Source organism: Doryrhamphus excisus, chromosome 3, assembly GCF_030265055.1.
Source record: "Doryrhamphus excisus isolate RoL2022-K1 chromosome 3, RoL_Dexc_1.0, whole genome shotgun sequence".
Taxonomy (NCBI): Eukaryota; Metazoa; Chordata; class Actinopteri; order Syngnathiformes; family Syngnathidae; genus Doryrhamphus; species Doryrhamphus excisus.
The window spans coordinates 30,141,232-30,158,767 of record NC_080468.1 but is presented as its reverse complement, the minus strand read 5'-3'; the positions used below and the strand labels follow the sequence as shown (position 1 = coordinate 30,158,767).

Below are 17,536 nucleotides of genomic sequence, written 5' to 3'. Positions count from 1 at the left end.
TCCCATTAATGCACCTTTCACGGTTCTATTAAATAAGTGAAGGTTGTGTATATATATATATATATACATAAATATATATATATGCTGCTTTTAAGGTTTTGACATATTTACTGTTTATTTACGTTATCCTGTGCGATATGAAGGTTGACCACCAGGTGGCAGCTGTGTCTGCCAGGAAGAAATCGTAGAAGAAGAAAATCAGGAAGCGAACAGGCGGGCTGGCGGGCACTTCGATTCCTCTTGTTACTTTAGTCGTTGTAGTTCTCACCCAGGTAAGAAACGATAATCACGTATTTTTTACGGTTTTATGTGTTCACTGACTTAATGCTAGAATTACGTTATAGTCGTTTCCACCATTTCTATACATCGCTATTGACGTTAGACGTTAACGTCCCATCCAATCAAAAGTTCCAGTGGTTTCATGGGAGGCCGTTTAGGGCAAAACACATACAAAATCTGTCCACACAAACACACACACACACTGATAATGGGTAAACAAGCGCGTTAAAAAGCCGTGTACACACACAGACACATACAAGCAAATAAAGACGCACACACAGATATAATATTCACACAAACCAACATTCACCCAGGAGTAGTAGTTTTCTTGTCTGTTTAAACTTAGGCTATTCAGCGTGCGCGTGTAAAAATAAATTCGGTGCGCCCGGAAGCCCAGTTCAATTTAACCGGATCCTGAGTTGAGTTTCAGAATAAAATACACTCGTGCTCAACATGCTAAAAGTCAAAATTAGCAAGCAAGCGATGTGGTTTGTTCTTATGGATTGTAAATGTACGCAAAATACCTGTCTGTCAAGTATGAAGTTTTAATAGCAAAGCCTATAAAAATGTAAAAAACTATGTTTACAGGAAGACACAACTACAGCTACTTCCGATTTTTCCTCTTCAAAATAATGTTCTCAATTTTATAGGTTTTGCTTTTAAACTAATTTTGCGTTTTACCATGTTTAGCGGGAGTGAGTTTTATTCTGATGCTCACAACTCAGTTTCTGGTGTTTTCCGGTTACACTGAACTGAGCTTCCGGGCGTACTGAGTTTATTTTTATACGCGCGCTGAATTACCTAAGTTTAAACAGACAAGAAAACGACTACTCCTGTGTGACTGTTGGTCCGTGTGAACCCATTATCAGTGTGTCTGTCTGTGTGTGAATTGTCTGTGTGTACAGATTTTTTAATGTGTTTTGCCCCTTTTTGGGGGGCATATGTGCCAAAAATCAGTGTGTGTTTGAGTACATTGTAAGTGTGTGTGCAGATGTTTGATGTGTTTCGCCCTGAAGACCTCCCATAGTCTTTAAATGAGATGTTTATTGTGAAAACTGTTTGATGTGACGTTTATGTGAAGAATGACTCCACCGATTCACCAATGCATTTCAGTGCTGCCTGGCAGTCAAGTTGTGTTCTCATGGAGCCCACAGAGAGCAGATTCACTCACCTGCTGAAGCCCATCAGGAAGCTCACCGAAAACTGGGACATCGACCTGACGTCCGAATTAAACGACTACTTGGAGGAGGTGACTTTGGCGGTGTGAAAACTCCTTGCACTGATGGACATGTTGTCGATATGTGTGTGTGTGTGTGTTGCAGTTGGACGAGATGTGCATCACGTTTGATGGCAAAACCCGCCTGAACTTTGCAGAGGCAGCGCTACTCATCCAAGGCTCTGCCTCCATCTACAGCAAGAAGGTCAGCAGTGTACAGTTTCGGTTGGACAGGCATTATATAATGTATATAATCATATTATGTATGTATACACACACACACACATATATATGTGTGTGTTGTGTGTGTGTGTGTATGTATATATACTATATATATATATATATATATATATATATATATGCATGTGTATACACATGTACATGTATGTATATATATATATATATATATACAGTGAAGAAAATAAGTATTTGAACACCCTGCTATTTTGCTATTTCTCCCACTTAGAAATCATGGAGGGGTCTGAAATTTTCATCGTAGGTGCATGTCCACTGTGAGAGAGATAAACTAAAAAGAAAAATCCAGAAATCACAATGCATGATTTTTTAACAATTTATTTGTGTGATACAGCTGCAAATAAGTATTTGAACACCTGTGTATCATCTAGAATTCTGACCCTGAAAGACCTGTTAGTCTGCCCATTAGAAGTCCACCTGCACTCCATGTATCATCCTGAATCAGATGCACCTGTTTGAGGTCGTTAGCTGCATAAAGACACCTGTCCACCCCATACAATCAGTAAGACTTTAACTTGTAACATGGCGAAGACCAAAGAGCTGTCCAAAGACACCAGAGACAAAATTGTACACCTCCACAAGGCTGGAAAGGGCTACGGAGCAATTACCAAGCAGCTTGGTGAAAAAAGGTCCACTGTTGGAGCTATCATTAGAAAATGGAAGAAGCTAAACATGACGGTCAATCTCAATCGGAGTGGAGCCCCATGCAAGATATCACCTCGTGGGGTCTCAATGATTCTAAGAAAGGTGAGGAATCAGCCCAGAACTACACGACAGGACTTGGTCAATGACCTGAAAAGAGCTGGGACCACCGTTTCCAAGGTTACTGTAGGTAATACACTAAGACGTCATGATGTGAAATCATGCATGGCACGAAAGGTTCCCCTGCTTAAACCAGCACATGTCAAGGCCCGTCTTAAGTTTGCATATGACCATTTGGATGATACAGAGGAGTCATGGGAGAAAGTTTTATGGTCAGATGAGACCAAAATAGAACTTTTTGGTCATAATTCCAATAAGCGTGTTTGGAGGAAGAAGAATGAAGAGTACAATCCGAAGAACACCATCCCTACTGTGAAGCATGGGGGTGGTAGCATCATGCTTTGGGGGTGTTTTTCTGCACATGGGACAGGACGAGTGCACTGCATTAAAGAGAGGATGACTGGGGCCGTGTATTGTGAGATTTTGGGGAACAACCTCCTTCCCTCTGTCAGAGCATTGAAGATGGGTCGTGGCTGGGTCTTCCAACACGACAACGACCCGAAGCACACAGCCAGGAAAACCAAGGAGTGGCTCCGTAAGAAGCATATCAAGGTTCTAGCATGGCCCAGCCAGTCTCCAGACCTGAACCCAATCGAAAATCTTTGGAGGGAGCTCAAACTCCGTGTTTCTCAGCGACAGCCCAGAAACCTGACTGATCTAGAGAAGATCTGTGTGGAGGAGTGGGCCAAGATCCCTCCTGCAGTGTGTGCAAACCTGGTGAAAAACTACAGGAAACGTTTGACCTCTGTAATAGCAAACAAAGGCTACTGTACCAAATATTAACATTCATTTTCTCAGGTGTTCAAATACTTATTAGCAGCTGTATCACACAAATAAATTGTTAAAAAAATCATGCATTGTGATTTCTGGATTTTTCTTTTTAGTTTATCTCTCTCACAGTGGACATGCACCTACGATGAAAATTTCAGACCCCTCCATGATTTCTAAGTGGGAGAAATAGCAAAATAGCAGGGTGTTCAAATACTTATTTTCTTCACTGTATATATGTGTGTGTGTGTGTGTATTATATATATATATATATATATATATAATGACAGTGTCCTTGCTGCAGGTGGAGCTGCTGCACAGTCTGGTTTACCAGACTTTGGAGTCCATCAGCGACAGGAACAAGAAGTGAGCATCTTCAGGCCGACTGACACCGTTGACGTTTTCAGTCTTTCAATGTACTCTCCCCCGACAGACGAAGCAAACAAGCCACTGCGTGTGAGGATTCCCACTCAGACGAAGCGATGTCCATAGAAGACGAGGTGAGAAACAGGAAGTGGGTGTTGCTGCTGGAGTTTTTAATGACGTCTGCTCGATCCACGCAGTTCTCGTTCATGGACAGCAATGTGATGAACAACTCGGACCAGGAGGACCTGTGCACGGTCAGATGTTCTTGCAAACGACGGCGGTGTTCTTGCAAACGTTTGTGTCACTCACACTGTCTTTTTTCTCCCGTCAGCCGGTGAAGGTGACTCTGCTTCCTCCGGCGTCTCTGATTGCTCCCGAAAACCATGACAAGCAGAAGCTGCCCCTCATCAGGTGGGTGGTGTCTTCCACCCATGCGACACCTGGAAGTGTCAGCTTAGACCTAGCACAATAATCATACAATTAAAAAGAAGCCAAGTTGATTATGATGTCGCCCTTGATGAATTGATGTGGACAGGCTGGATGACAAGAGTGTTCACTCCGCATCTCTGTGTATGCATTGGTTTTAGTGGAATGAACGTAGAGAGTGAAGCATCCACTCATTGGGCCTCTTGGTGGAGGCGGGGCTACGAGTGAGTGGATACAGAGAGCTAGCAGCAAATTAGCCTCTTGAGAAAGCATACGCTAACATGAATGAAGGCAAGGAAGCGATGGTTACCAAGGTGAACGGCTCAGCCCCAGTATGGGAATATCAAAGTCAACAAGGTGAGCACATGAACATCGACACAGCTTTCTCAACTGGGGGGGAGCACGGATGGAGGTGACCTGGGCAACGGAGCCTTCATCCCGACAGTCGTTTGGTCGGGAAAGCAAGTACAAACAAAACGGTGCAAAATGGTGTGCGCGCACAGACGGTGTCCCCAGCTACATTGCAAAAGGAATACAACAGACTGTGTCTGTGTCAAGCTAATGTGGCTACACAGGTACACTATACTTGAGTACCATCTAGTGGTTCAAATGTGAATTACACCTCATGACAATAATGAAAAAAGGTCTATCGATGACATTTTGCGACAGGCCTTGTCACGCTGGTGTCTTTTTGTGTTTGACAGTGGGCAAGGTGAAATCGTGTACAGCCAGAAGGACTTCTGGATTAATCTGTTCCTCCCAGGACACCGGGACATGATCCTCCTCAATCAGGGCCCTGAGGCTAGAACACCTCTCTTAGACCAGAACCTGCAGCTCCTTGGCGTGTCAGTTGTTGCCGATGTTGCAGACATGGCCAAGGAGAGCTTCCTTCCTGTGGAGGATGTGATGGACGTGGAGCATGTGGAGAGGCAGCAGGTTTGTTGGGATGCATTTGAAGCGTGCCTTTTTAAGCTTTAACGTGCATATTTTTTACGTTCAGGTTCAGAGTGAACCGCGCATGATTCGAGCACGGCAGCAGGTCGTCGCCGAGGAGGCGAAGTTGCCTGCCGTACGCAGACCTCACCCTTGCTCTCGTATCTGTTTGGGCGACGGTCCGTCCACATCGTTTGCTCCTCCTTTCAGGTCACCGCGTGGACGCTCCACGACCCGTACGCCACAGAGTTCGACAAGAAGGGCGAGAAGGCCATGAAGTTAGGTAAGGCGTTTGGCGTCGTGGTCACGGGTGGTTCTGTGCGGGTCTGACATCCGCTTGTCCCTCAGGAAAGTGCTACACGGTTCCCATGGGTCTGGACCACGGAGGGAAGAGGAAAAGAAGGCACGCGGCTCCCCTGCAGGACTTCTGTCGATGGTTCAAACAAAATTGTAAGACCTCCAGTGGCGTCCGCACGTGAGGCGCTGTTGCCTAAAAGGTTCTCGTTCTTGCAGATGATCCTCCTGATTCCAAGATGAAGAAGGGGCCCACGTTCATCGGCACGTGGTCACATGACAGCGTTTGCCAACCTGATAGTTTAGCTAACATTGACCGTTTGATCACTAATCATTTCTTCTTTCAGACCTCAACTATATTTATCTAAGTACCATCAAAAGCAAGCTGACCTCCCACAAGAGAATCAACAGGAAACAAGTCAGTGCTCACTCTGTGTCACTTGGCTGGCTAAGCAGTAACATCACAGGAAAGGGCTAATGTGCGCGTGCTTGATGTTTCTAGGGTGTGTTTCTGACGGACGGGGAACTGACGAGAAACTTACTGCAGCTGGAGGATGCGGGGCCGCACGGTCAGGAGGCGGAGCATGTGGAGGGCTTCGGAGAGCTGGACTATGCAGGTGTGTGAGTGTTCTGCTTGAATACATGGAGAGTGTCTAAGATGGTCGCTTTGAAAGCGCAGAGGACCTCTGCGACCGTGAACAACTTCCTGTCGAATGCGAGGGGGAAGACGACGACGGCTTGTCGGGTGTGCGCCTTGTGTCTTTATCGTCGTCTTTTGTTTTCCGCTCTGTGCTTGACGTTGGTGTTTGTTTGCAGGAGCTCAGCTGACCTATGAAGGCCTCGTCAAGCTGCGTGTGGTAGGTCTTGGCGATCACCCGTTTAAGATTAAGGAGCCCACTTTAGCACCTTAACCGAGACATGTGTTCCGCTCGGCGGTGTCCAGGAGCAGCTGGTGCTCAACTCTCAAGGGTACGTGCAGGAGACGGCGTTGTCTCGACGGGTCAAAGACTGGGAGGACAAGCTGCAGCCCCAGCTGTGTCTGCAGGTAGTGAGCCTGACTCCACGGTGAGCAGGAAGCAACCTCTTCACACCCGACGCCATTTCCCGTCATAGGAGCAGCGCGTGCCGTTTGACATCCACCAATATGGCGATAGAATCGTGTCGGCGTTGAACACTGTGGGACAGCGCCACTCCTTTTCGTCCATCGTGTCCGGCTTGGACAATTTGGAAGCCTGCAAGTTCTTGCTAGCGTCGCTACAGCTGGTAACTGTGATGTCATGGCATCCCAAAGCAGCATGGCATCTGATGTTTTGGGTTTTTTTTTTTTCCACACATTTCAGGCCAACGACAACACGGTGGCCATCGACAGTGTTGACGGTTTGGAGGAGAACTTGGACTCCATGGCGTTGACGCTTATCAGCACACAACGAGCTGCTGACAGGTTTAAAAGTCTCGCCACCACGGCGAACACCTCCTGATGATGACACTATGCATTAAGCCCACAACTGAGCCCCTATATAGAAAAGGGGGACATTAATCATGTCTTTTATTGAATTTATTAAATGTTTCTTATTTAGTGTGCGCGTACGCTCATGCATCGGCCAGCATGCGGTGGTTCTTGATGTGGTTCCGCACACTCTCCATGATCTGCTCCTGGTTCTTCATGCGGTTGTAGTAGTCTACAAAGAGGCCGTCAGGACTCAGGAGGTAGATGAGGATGGTGTGGTCCACGATGTAGTCCCCGTCTTCGTCCTTGGGGCCGGCACTGGCGTAGACTCTGTAGTCCCGGCCCGCCTCCTTCACCTCCTGAACCGTGCCAGTGAGACCAACCAAGCGAGGGTGGAAGTCTTTGACGTAGCGAGCAAGCGCGCCCACATCATCGCGCTCCGGGTCCACTGTTATGAAGATGGGCTGGAGCGGAGGAAGAGATGGGTCCCGGTCCAAAGCTTCCACCACAGTGCTCATCTTGTCTAGTTCGTCCGGGCAGATGTCGGGACAGTGCGTGAAGCCAAAGTACAGCAGCACCCAGCAGCCCAGGAAGTCCTGCTTGGTGCGCCGCCGCCCGTTCTGGTCCAAGAGGCTGAAGTTCCCCTGACCCAGAGCAACTTGACGCAGCTGGTCCAAACGCTGCTTCCGGTCTTTCTGCTGCTTCTCTGCATGCACGAAGCTCCACGCCGCCAGCAACCCGCCGCCAAACAACAGCGTCACCACCACACGGGTCCTCAGCTTGACCTGGGCTGATGACCTCTGACCTTGAGATAAAAACCTAGTCTGCGCCAGCAGAGCACAGCGGATCCTGAGTGGACCCTGTGAGGACGTCTTGTGGACCTGAGCACATGTCAGGAAGCTTCCACGGAGACTCGCCGACATACACCTGAGCACTGACACACGATACACATTCATTAGTCATTACTTTTTTATATCTTTACACTCACACGACTTGAACCAAGAGCAACATTACTTGTAGTCCGGATGTTACAAGATTCGTCGACTTATGTGGTTACAAAGTATTCCTGAAACAAATGCGCCGCTGCACTGTTTGCTAACGCTGTATTAACATTAGCAACTCGCTCTGTCTGGTGGCGGGCACAGCGCATGTCTTCTTCTTTGTCGTTTAACGGCGAGAGCAGACTGTTGCACTACCGCCACCTGCTGGACTGAAGACCAGGGCGCTTCTTCTTGGAAAAACAATTATTTTTAATTCGTTCTTCATTGTAAACAAACGTAGTAGTAATGTTTACTTCATGAGGGTCCGATAAACTAAAAGTAGCTTCTTCAATTATATTATTGTTATTCTTAATGCGCATATGTATTCAGAGATAAAATATATGTGAATAAACATCCGCATTAAGACTAATAACCTAATATGTCAATAATGACGTGTTAAGATTCCATGGTGTCTTTTCCGTGGCAGTCTGCTCATTCCTAAAAAAAAAAATATTCAAATAACTGGAATAAATAAGTACTCACTAGCACGTGTTGGCGAGTACTTGAATGACTCCTAACCCTACTAACTCATTCACAGCTGACACACAAGACACAACACACAAGGTGAGCTTCTCCTGCATTGTTTTTCTGCTTATAATAATTGAAATATTTTCACTTCACACATTTAGTTCTAAATGAGACACGGTACCTTTACATTTCCTTTACAATCCAAAGTTATGATCGACGTGTACTATTAAGAGTTAAAAGCAAAGATTGGAATCTGTGGTGCGCGTGTGTGCGCCTGCACAGATTAATAAAAGCAGCTCTCTGATTGGCTGTAACTCATTAGTTTTTATTCTTTTAAAGAACATATACCAAGTCCAAGTGTGTGTATCACCATGGAAACTGTCTTTGGAGGAAATGGTGTCTTCTTTTCAGCTTCTCTGAGAACATGTCATTAAGTGACACTTGATGCTGTGTGTGTGTGTGTGTGTGTGTGTTGCAAAGCATGATGGGAGCTCACCATCTCGCTGAGATCCAGGAGGAGGCGGTCGGCGGGGAGCGCAGGTTAGAAAGCAGCTAGCCGACCGGCCGACACTGGAGAACACTTATTATGTGACACATGTATTATACCCTGATACAAGTGTGCGTTGCCGTGATTAGACATGGACGTTTGTCAACTCATCACATCCTTTCTGTCAGTTCTTCTTTCCTGCCGTCCGCAGCAGGCGTGAGTCGTGAACAGGAAGACGAGCAGGGGGCCAGGGGGACGTCTCCTCATCCAAAGGTGGAGGCCCGCGGGACTCTGCTGGAGGAGGTCATTCTCACACAGCGCCCCGCCAGCGCTGCCTGATGGCATACAATGACAACACCGGTTGTGTGACTGTCTTTCGCCAGCTGGGTTCCATCGAAGAACGCCTTCGAGAGTCTCTGCGGGTCGACGTACAACGAAAGCAAGAAGCCGTCTTCCTGCAGAGAGAAGAGAACCGACAGATGCGGAGGAACCTCTGCTTCCTCAGCCTCGGCCAGCGCGTCGGCAGGTAGCACATGCGAGCCGCATCACCTCATGTCACGTGACAAATAAGGCATACCAGAGTGTCATTGTGTGTTCATGCTCCTACAGACCTTGGGTCAGCAGTTATTTCAGGAAGTTCCCCATGCACATCTACTGCCTCCCTGTCCAGTCAACCAATCACAGAGGCCGTAGGTGGGGCCTAAAGGGGACAGGTGGAAAAGGTCCTCTTTGATGTAGACGTCTCAAATCATCAAACGACATACCATGAAATTTAAACGATAACATAATAAAATGTGTCGTAACGCAGTAGCAAATGATGTTTTTCTGTAGAAATAACAAAGGAAGTCCATTAAAGACTGAGGCCAGCGGCCCGTACGTGTTTTACGTAACTGCGTCACCGTTTTACGTCAGTGCGTATCTATTGTCCAGCCCTTCTGCCGTTCGTAGCCACAGCCGAGCACATAATGGTGAGTTTCCTGCTAATTTATTGGCCATGTTATCACACAAATGTGACTGAAGACACCATGGAGCGTCACAGTCAAATTATTGATAAACAGCCAGACAGATCCTTCTGAGAGATTACTTCTATGTTTGCTTGTTTTTATGCGTGGTTGTGCTCACCGTTAGCGGAGCTAGCCGGCGAGCACATGGGCGTTATGTGCGCTCAAGCCGCTTACTTTATTGATTCAGAGCTGGTTTTAAACATCCTTAAATATCATGGGAAGTAGTGAAATGTCCACGAGTTGATAGAAGAATGTAATTTGGGTGTTTTGTTGTCCTTTGTTTGGTATGTTCGCGTCACTGCTGGTTAGCGTGATAGCTTAGCTCGTCGTTTTGCCTTGGTGGCTGTCAGCGAGCCGGGAAAGAACATGACTTAGCACAATCACATAACGTGGAGACATAAACACATACACACATACCGCTTATTGCTCTGTTATCACGTGTTCTTGCCGTATTCAGTTTAGGTGTTTTAGACTTTGTGGAAAAGCTTCTTGCGCTTGCCAGGATGAATGATGCTGCGTTCAATGTAGCTCGGATTTATTGGCCTCCAAATTTGCGGCACACCCTTTCAGGATTCAAAAACGGCATGAAAGTAGTTCATTTGATTTTTTTTTAAAAACATTTTGTCTACGGTACCAGAAAACACCTGCATTTGCATAAATAGAATGTATTGATATTATTACAGTCACTCAAAGTACAATAAAATGTATGTTGGTGATGTCTCTGCAGGCGTCCCTGTCCATGGCCCCCGTTAACATCTTCAAGCATGGAGCTGATGAGGAGAAAGCTGAAACTGCTCGACTGGTGTGTATCTCCTGCCAACTCTTTACCGTCATTGTTATAGTTTGCTAAACTGTATGTGTCGTACCTGCAGTCATCTTTTGTGGGCGCCATCGCCATCGGGGATCTGGTGAAGAGCACTCTCGGACCTAAGGGCATGGTGAGGCGTTTATTGCATCTGTTTGTTCTCCATAAGCTGGCGTTTGCTTTGTGTGACCGTGTCTGTGCTGTTATCGCCAGGATAAAATTCTTCTGGGAGGCGGGAAAGGCGCCACAGTGACGGTGACAAATGATGGCGCCACCATCCTGAAGGCCATTGGCGTGGACAACTCGGCCGCTAAAGTTCTGGTTGGTGAGTGAAGACGCATGGTGTCCACCCTGTGGTGGGCGTGGCAACAGGATTTAACACGTGCGTTTTGTAGACATGTCCAAAGTCCAGGATGACGAAGTCGGTGATGGAACCACGTCCGTCACCGTTCTGGCAGCCGAGCTTCTTCGGGTAAAAAGCACAATGTTGCACAAAATGAGCGCCCGTGACCATCTTTGCGTTCGTTCACGATAATAGGAGGCAGAGCTTCTGATCGCCAAGAAGATCCACCCACAGACGATCATCTCAGGCTGGAGGAAGTCCACACAGGCGGCTCGTGAGGCGCTGCGCGAGGCGGCTGTGGATCACAGGTGCTCCTATTTGCTCTTCAACATAAACATCCATGTTTGTCGCACGCTAATGTTTCAGATCTTGAAACCTATTCAAATATTTAACACATCTGAACATAAAATCGACATTCTCCTTCAGGATTTTTTGGTAGACTGCATAATTCATGCCACATCCCGAAGCAGCAAACCGCCGCATACCACCGTACTGCAACCCCCATATTTTACCATCGCCATGATGGTCTTTTTTTCTGAAATGCGGTGTTACTTTTACACCAAATGTAAAGGGGCAGGATGATCTGAGACATTTAAGTGTGACAAAATAAATCGGTTATCACAACACTGTGTATGTTAATAGCCCCTCCTTGTCTCCATAGCAATGACCCGGCCCATTTCCAGGAGGACCTCCTGAACATCGCACGCACCACGCTGTCGTCCAAGCTGCTGACTCACCACAAGGACCACTTCTCCCAGCTGGCCGTGGACGCCGTCATGAGGCTGAAAGGCTCGGGCAACCTGGAGGCCATCCATATCATCAAGAAGCTTGGCGGCAGCCTCACCGACTCCTACCTGGACGAAGGTGAGCGCACTGCGATGGCCCGTGCCATCGCTCGCCCCAGCAGCAGTCACGTGACCGTGTACTTCCTCAGGTTTCCTGCTGGACAAGAAGATCGGAGTGAACCAACCCAAGAGGCTGGAGAACGCCAACATCCTCATCGCCAACACGGGCATGGACACAGACAAGATCAAGGTGAGTAATTCCCGCCCCTTTACTCCTCATCTTCTTAGACCTCAGCAGAGCAAACATGATTTTTGTGACGCAGATCTTCGGCTCGAGGGTTCGCGTGGACTCGACGGCGAAGGTGGCCGAGATTGAGCTGGCCGAGAAGGAGAAGATGAAGGAGAAGGTGGAGCGCATCCTCAAACACGGCATCAACTGCTTCATCAACAGGTGACGTCCATGGACTCTTGTTCTCCTGTGGCCACACCCTCACCTCTTGCTCTTCTTCTGTGGTGCAGGCAGCTCATCTACAACTACCCCGAGCAGCTCTTTGCTCAGGCTGGCGTCATGGCCATCGAACACGCCGACTTCGCCGGCGTGGAGCGCCTGGCCCTGGTCACAGGTACATGAACGATGACTGTGTGTGTGTGTGTGTGTGTGTGTGTGTGTGTATCAAATGTGTGTGTGTGTGTGGTGTGCAGGCGGCGAGATCACATCGACCTTTGAACATCCGGACTTGGTGAAGTTGGGTCACTGCAAGCTGATCGAGGAAGTGATGATCGGCGAGGACACACTCATCCACTTCTCAGGCGTGGCCATGGGTACGCACGCACGCACGCACGCACACATGCACGTCCACACACTCGCCTGACTTCTGACCTCCCAGGTGAGGCGTGCACCATCGTGCTGCGAGGAGCGACTCAGCAGATTCTTGACGAGGCGGAGCGCTCGCTGCACGACGCCCTGTGCGTGTTGGCGCAGACCGTCAAGGAGCCACGCACAGTCTACGGTGGAGGTACCGACGCCCCCTTCAGGCAGCATAGCGTTGACACGTGACCTCTGACGCCAATCTGCTGTCTTGTCAGGCTGCTCTGAGATGCTGATGGCCAAGGTGGTGAGCGATTTGGCCAATAAGACGCCAGGGAAGGAGGCGGTCGCCATGGAGTCTTTTGCCAAAGCCCTGATGATGGTAAGGAATCAAATCATTGTCTTGTTCCCCGTCAGCTGACCTTCAGCTTTCTCCTCAGCTTCCCACCATTATCGCCGACAACGCCGGCTACGACAGCGCCGACCTGGTGGCTCAACTGCGGGCGGCACACCAGGAGAACAAGACCACCTCCGGCTTGAGTGAGTCCACGCCTCCGCACAGCCTCTCCTGTCAGTCTATTGAGGCGCACGGCCCATGTAATCTGCATGTGACCTGCAGACATGTCTGAGGGCACCGTGGGCGACATGGCGCAGCTGGGCATCACCGAGTCCTTCCAGGTGAAACGTCAGGTGCTGCTGAGCGCCTCAGAGGCCGCCGAGATGATCCTGAGGGTGGACAACATCATCAAAGCTGCTCCCAGGTCAGTCACGTGCACGTCGAAAGAAGCAGCGGTGCCCATGTGGACTGACACCTTGTTGATGTTTGCAGGAAGAGAGTTCCAGACCACCATCCCTGTTAGAGGAAGCGAGATGAAGATGGATGACATGGTCTTTATTTATCTCCACTGTGTAGTTCTCCTCAGAAACGTGCTAACTGAAGCGCTTGCTCTTAGCCACTTAGCATCGCTTGCAAAAATGTGGATTTTTTTTTTTGTTCATACAAATAAATGAACTTTTCTGTTAGTTTTGTTGTCCAGTGTCTTAATTATGACATCACTCTATGGAATCCTATATTAGCATTTATCAACATTGACAGTTGATCGGAACATAAATCATTCTTACTCGTGTACGTATTGATCCATGCTGTGTCCAGCCAGCGTGCACGTGGAGTCTGATAACCTCATGCGCATTCACTGGCAGTCACTCCGCGGTGGACCGAGCGAGGCAGACATGGTCAGGCTGTTGCTGCTGCTTCTCCTGTGCACGTGCGCCAGCTGGGCCCTGCTCAGGTGAGAAAGGTCCACCTGGTGATGCGTTCAAAGACCCTCACTGGTGTTGAAGATGTTTGGGGCGGGGTGTTCCTGCAGGGTTCCACTGAGGCGGGCGCCTTCCATTCGCTCGCAGCTGCGGGCCAGTGGTCAGCTACAGTACTTCCTGCGGGATCACCACCCCGACGCCTTCAGCCGCCGCTACGCTCACTGCTTCCCTGCCGGAACGCCGTCCCTGCACCTCCAACGTTCCAGCGAGAAGCTCTACAACTTTATGGACGTACGTGTGGCGATGATGAGCAATGCTGGCCGTCACGTATGGTGGCTTTACAGTCGATGCTGCACAACATCCAAGCATGCTGTGTGTGTGCGTGTGTCAGGCTCAGTACTACGGTGAAATCAGCCTTGGGACTCCAGAACAGAACTTTTCTGTCATCTTTGACACCGGTTCAGCTGACCTGTGGGTGCCATCGTCATACTGTGTCAGCCAGGCCTGCGGTACCGTACACACACACACACACACACACACACACAGTTTGACCTCCACGTGTTCCCCACTGAGGAGGTCAGAGCAGCTTGACCACATCTAATGATAAGAGACCACTGACAAGTGTGAGTGTGTGTGTGTGTGTGTGTGTGTACACAGCACTGCACAAACGATTCAGAGCATTCGAGTCGACTTCATTTCGCCATGATGGGCGAACTTTTGGCATCCATTATGGATCGGGACACCTGCTTGGAGTCATGGCCAGAGACACGCTGAAGGTCTGGTCAAGGCTGTCTGGTTCTAGCCTGTTCTCGTCTAGGCTGTTCTATTCTGAGGGGTCTTTGACAGGTGGGGGGCATGACCGTCCTCGGCCAGGAGTTTGGCGAGTCCGTCTACGAGCCCGGCTCCACTTTCGTCCTGGCGAGGTTCGATGGCGTTCTGGGGATGGCGTACCCACCCCTGGCGGAGATCCTGGGAAACCCCGTTTTTGACAACATGATGGCTCAGAAGGGGGTGGAGGCGCCTGTCTTCTCCTTCTACCTCAGCAGGTGAGGCCTCACCTTACCAGAGAGCTTCTCAGTTAGTAAAAATGTGCTTTGGCGAGAGAGAGACGTTTGTGGCTGGTAGGAAGTCGAGTGGCGGCGGCATTGACGGGGAACTGGTGTTTGGCGGCATTGATGAGGCCTTGTACAACGGACCGATTGCGTGGCTTCCCGTCACAGCCAAAGGCTACTGGCAGATCAAGATGGACAGGTGCGTGCCCCCTGGCAGCGTCTGAAGGTCAGCGTTCTGACACGCTGTGTGGGCGTGTTCCAGCGTGGAGGTCCAAGGTGTAAGCTCCTTCTGTCCTCGCGGCTGCCAGGCCATCGTGGACACGGGGACCTCCCTCATCGCCGGGCCAACCAATGACATCCTCATCCTTCAGCAGCTGATTGGAGCCACGCCCACAAACATCGGCGAGGTGAGAGGTCTAGGGGTGACATCATCACGCCGTCAGGTCACGTGACTGACTGTGTGCACTGGCAGTTCCTCATCGACTGCGCCAGGGTGTCCAGTTTGCCGCGCATCACTTTCATCCTGGGCGGGATGGGGTACATGTTGACGGCGGAGCGCTACGTGAGGAAGGTCAGCATGGTTTTGTCTTGCATCAAGCCCGCTGTGACCTGTCAGGTGACCAAACGCGTGTCCCTTAGGAGATGCTGGCTGACCGAGAGCTGTGCTTCAGCGGCTTCCAGGCAGTGGACATTGTCTCGCCACAAGGCCCCCTGTGGATTCTGGGAGATGTATTCCTCAGCGAGTATTACAGCGTCTTCGACAGAGGACAGGACCGCGTTGGTTTTGCGCAGGCTCGCCATCCAGCTGACCATTAAAGTCTGATTTGTCATCAATAAAGATAACTTCAATGGCGTCCGTCTACATTCTCACACTATGTCACTGAAGTAAATATTTAGATTAGATTAGATTCAACTTTGTTGTTATTTCTCATGTCACTCGTACAGGGCAACAAAATGCAGTTAGCATCCAACCAGAAGTGCAAATTTATAAAGTTTAAATTTATAAAAAAAAGTAAATAAATGAAGAAATAGAATAGAGCTGTAAATGGACATATATATATATATATCTGATATATACAGGGATATAAATGACTATAGTATGGCTATTGCAGATTATACAGATAATTATACAGATAAATATTTCAATATATATATATACATGCATATTCCGTTTTTTGTTTTGTTGGTCATGTTATTACACTGTTAATTTTGTCATGTTTATTCATTCATTCATTTTCTACCGCTTATCCTCACGAGGGTCACGGGGGTGCTGGAACCTATCCCAGCTGTCTTTGGGCGAGAGGCGGGGTACACCCTGGACTGGTCGCCAGCCAATCACAGAGCACATATAGACAAACAACCATTCACACTCACATTCATACCTATGGACAATTTGGAGTCGCCAACAAACCTAGCATGTTTTTGGAATGTGGGAGGAAACCGGAGTACCCGGAGATGGCCTAGGGCCCTGAGACACTATTTCTCTCAAACAATTATGATACAAATGAATCAATGGGTATATTTTATATCAGAGAGCTCCCACTGAGGAAACACTGGATATATGGGATACAAAATATAAAAAAAACATAAAATAAGAATATAGAAAGTATATATAAAAATAAAGACATAAAAAGGGAAATATATAAGAACATTAATAAAAACTAAAATAAACATGTGTAAAAATATAAAAACATTTGGTTAAGATCCAAAACAAAAGGTATAGGGTATAAAATAACCATTAGATAAAAGTCAAGTTCAAAGGTTAAGAAAAGAGTGTACTAAGAGCATGAGTTAAAAGCCAAATTAAATAGGCGGGTCTTGAGCCTATTTTTAAAAATCTCAACATTCTCTACGGCCCTCAGGTCCTCCGGCAGGCTGTTCCACAAACGGGGGCCATAAAACTGGAAAGATGCCTCACCGTGTGTTCGTGTTTTAACTCTGGGAATACATAACAGGCCGGTGTCGGAAGACCTGAGGGTCCACAAGGTTTCATAACTTAAAAGCAATTCAAAAAGATAAGAAGGCCCACAACCCCTAAGACATTTAAAAATTAAAAACCTTAAAATGGATCCTGAAAAATAGAGGGAACCAATGCAGTGATTTTAGAACTGGTGTAATATGCGCCTGCCTTCTGGTCCTTGTCAGCACAGGAGCAGCTGAGTTCTGTAAAAGTTGTAGACTTGTGATGTTTCTTTTAGGAAGACCAGAAAGAGAGGAGCGGGCGGAGTTTGGAGATTTTGGTAAAAGTTTCACTCTCTGGGCCTCAAGACCGATGATTAAAACTTCAGTTTTATCCTGGTTGAGCTGCAGGACATTTTCTGCCATCCAAGATTCGATGTCTGAAATACAGTTAAAAATGTATCAAGTGGACCTGTGTCACCAGGAGACATGGAAATATACAGCTGTGTGTCATCGGCATAACTGTGAAAATTGATCCCATGTCTCTGATGATACTGCCATGTGGGAGCATATATAAATTAAAAAGAATGGGGCCTAAAATTGATCCTTGGGGCACACCACATTTTATCTCATGTATTTCTGAGGAGCATGTATCCAAGCTTACCATGAATTTTCTCGAAGTGGTTCACATCCTTGTGAACCACTTAAGAACAGTGCCAGAGAGGCCAACCGGGTGTCCGAAAGCAGCACTGAGATCCAGTAGCACAAGGACTGAACGCTTGTGTGTGTCCAAATTGCACCGAGGTCATAAACAATTTAACAGTGCAGTCTCTGTACTGTGA

At 48.0% G+C, this 17,536-nt stretch overlaps 4 protein-coding genes across 4 annotated transcripts; 3 read left to right on the top strand and 1 right to left on the bottom strand.

Annotated features, from left to right (window-relative positions):
• Positions 1-23: 23 nt before the first annotated feature.
• ncaph2 (non-SMC condensin II complex, subunit H2) lies at positions 24-6,876 on the top strand. Its single transcript, XM_058065790.1, has 20 exons — positions 24-42; positions 144-272; positions 1,393-1,528; positions 1,602-1,700; positions 3,585-3,646; positions 3,714-3,780; positions 3,844-3,900; positions 3,978-4,057; positions 4,777-5,008; positions 5,073-5,141; positions 5,216-5,288; positions 5,354-5,455; positions 5,519-5,563; positions 5,647-5,717; positions 5,802-5,916; positions 5,979-6,044; positions 6,116-6,156; positions 6,243-6,344; positions 6,413-6,562; positions 6,640-6,876. Exons 3-20 carry the CDS (start codon positions 1,421-1,423, stop codon positions 6,775-6,777), a joined length of 1,677 nt encoding a protein of 558 aa, XP_057921773.1. The 5' UTR covers positions 24-42; positions 144-272; positions 1,393-1,420; the 3' UTR covers positions 6,778-6,876.
• LOC131124888 (protein SCO2 homolog, mitochondrial) lies at positions 6,833-7,951 on the bottom strand. The gene is made up of 2 exons (XM_058065852.1): positions 7,761-7,951; positions 6,833-7,680 (listed from the first exon to the last, which is right to left on the bottom strand). Coding segments are annotated over exons 1-2 (792 nt in total). The 5' UTR covers positions 7,762-7,951; the 3' UTR covers positions 6,833-6,889.
• A 1,623-nt stretch (positions 7,952-9,574) lies between these two features.
• Positions 9,575-13,509, top strand: cct2 (chaperonin containing TCP1, subunit 2 (beta)). Its single transcript, XM_058065804.1, has 16 exons — positions 9,575-9,709; positions 10,473-10,547; positions 10,618-10,683; positions 10,764-10,875; positions 10,946-11,022; positions 11,089-11,201; positions 11,555-11,757; positions 11,828-11,928; positions 12,002-12,129; positions 12,198-12,301; positions 12,381-12,500; positions 12,566-12,694; positions 12,765-12,868; positions 12,927-13,026; positions 13,106-13,247; positions 13,316-13,509. Exons 1-16 carry the CDS (start codon positions 9,707-9,709, stop codon positions 13,344-13,346), a joined length of 1,608 nt encoding a protein of 535 aa, XP_057921787.1. The 5' UTR covers positions 9,575-9,706; the 3' UTR covers positions 13,347-13,509.
• Positions 13,510-13,716: 207 nt separating this feature from the next.
• nots (nothepsin) lies at positions 13,717-15,611 on the top strand. The gene is made up of 9 exons (XM_058066026.1): positions 13,717-13,775; positions 13,854-14,034; positions 14,135-14,258; positions 14,404-14,519; positions 14,590-14,789; positions 14,869-14,994; positions 15,058-15,202; positions 15,268-15,375; positions 15,435-15,611. The coding sequence occupies exons 1-9, from the start codon at positions 13,717-13,719 to the stop codon at positions 15,609-15,611; spliced, it is 1,236 nt and encodes a 411-aa protein (XP_057922009.1).
• Positions 15,612-17,536: the final 1,925 nt, after the last annotated feature.

Excerpts from the sequence above, each read along its gene's own strand:
- ncaph2 (XM_058065790.1), top strand. The coding sequence starts at position 1,421 with ATGGAGCCCACAGAGAGCAGATTCACTCACCTGCTGAAGCCCATCAGG. Across the intron at positions 5,009-5,072 it reads AGCATGTGGAGAGGCAGCAG|GTTCAGAGTGAACCGCGCAT; the intron begins GTTTGTTGGGAT and ends TTTTACGTTCAG. Across the intron at positions 5,718-5,801 it reads AGAGAATCAACAGGAAACAA|GGTGTGTTTCTGACGGACGG; the intron begins GTCAGTGCTCAC and ends TGATGTTTCTAG.
- nots (XM_058066026.1), top strand. The coding sequence starts at position 13,717 with ATGGTCAGGCTGTTGCTGCTGCTTCTCCTGTGCACGTGCGCCAGCTGG. Across the intron at positions 14,035-14,134 it reads AGCTCTACAACTTTATGGAC|GCTCAGTACTACGGTGAAAT; the intron begins GTACGTGTGGCG and ends TGCGTGTGTCAG. Across the intron at positions 14,995-15,057 it reads TGGCAGATCAAGATGGACAG|CGTGGAGGTCCAAGGTGTAA; the intron begins GTGCGTGCCCCC and ends GGCGTGTTCCAG.
- cct2 (XM_058065804.1), top strand. Across the intron at positions 10,548-10,617 it reads AAGCTGAAACTGCTCGACTG|TCATCTTTTGTGGGCGCCAT; the intron begins GTGTGTATCTCC and ends TCGTACCTGCAG. Across the intron at positions 12,130-12,197 it reads ATCAACTGCTTCATCAACAG|GCAGCTCATCTACAACTACC; the intron begins GTGACGTCCATG and ends TCTGTGGTGCAG.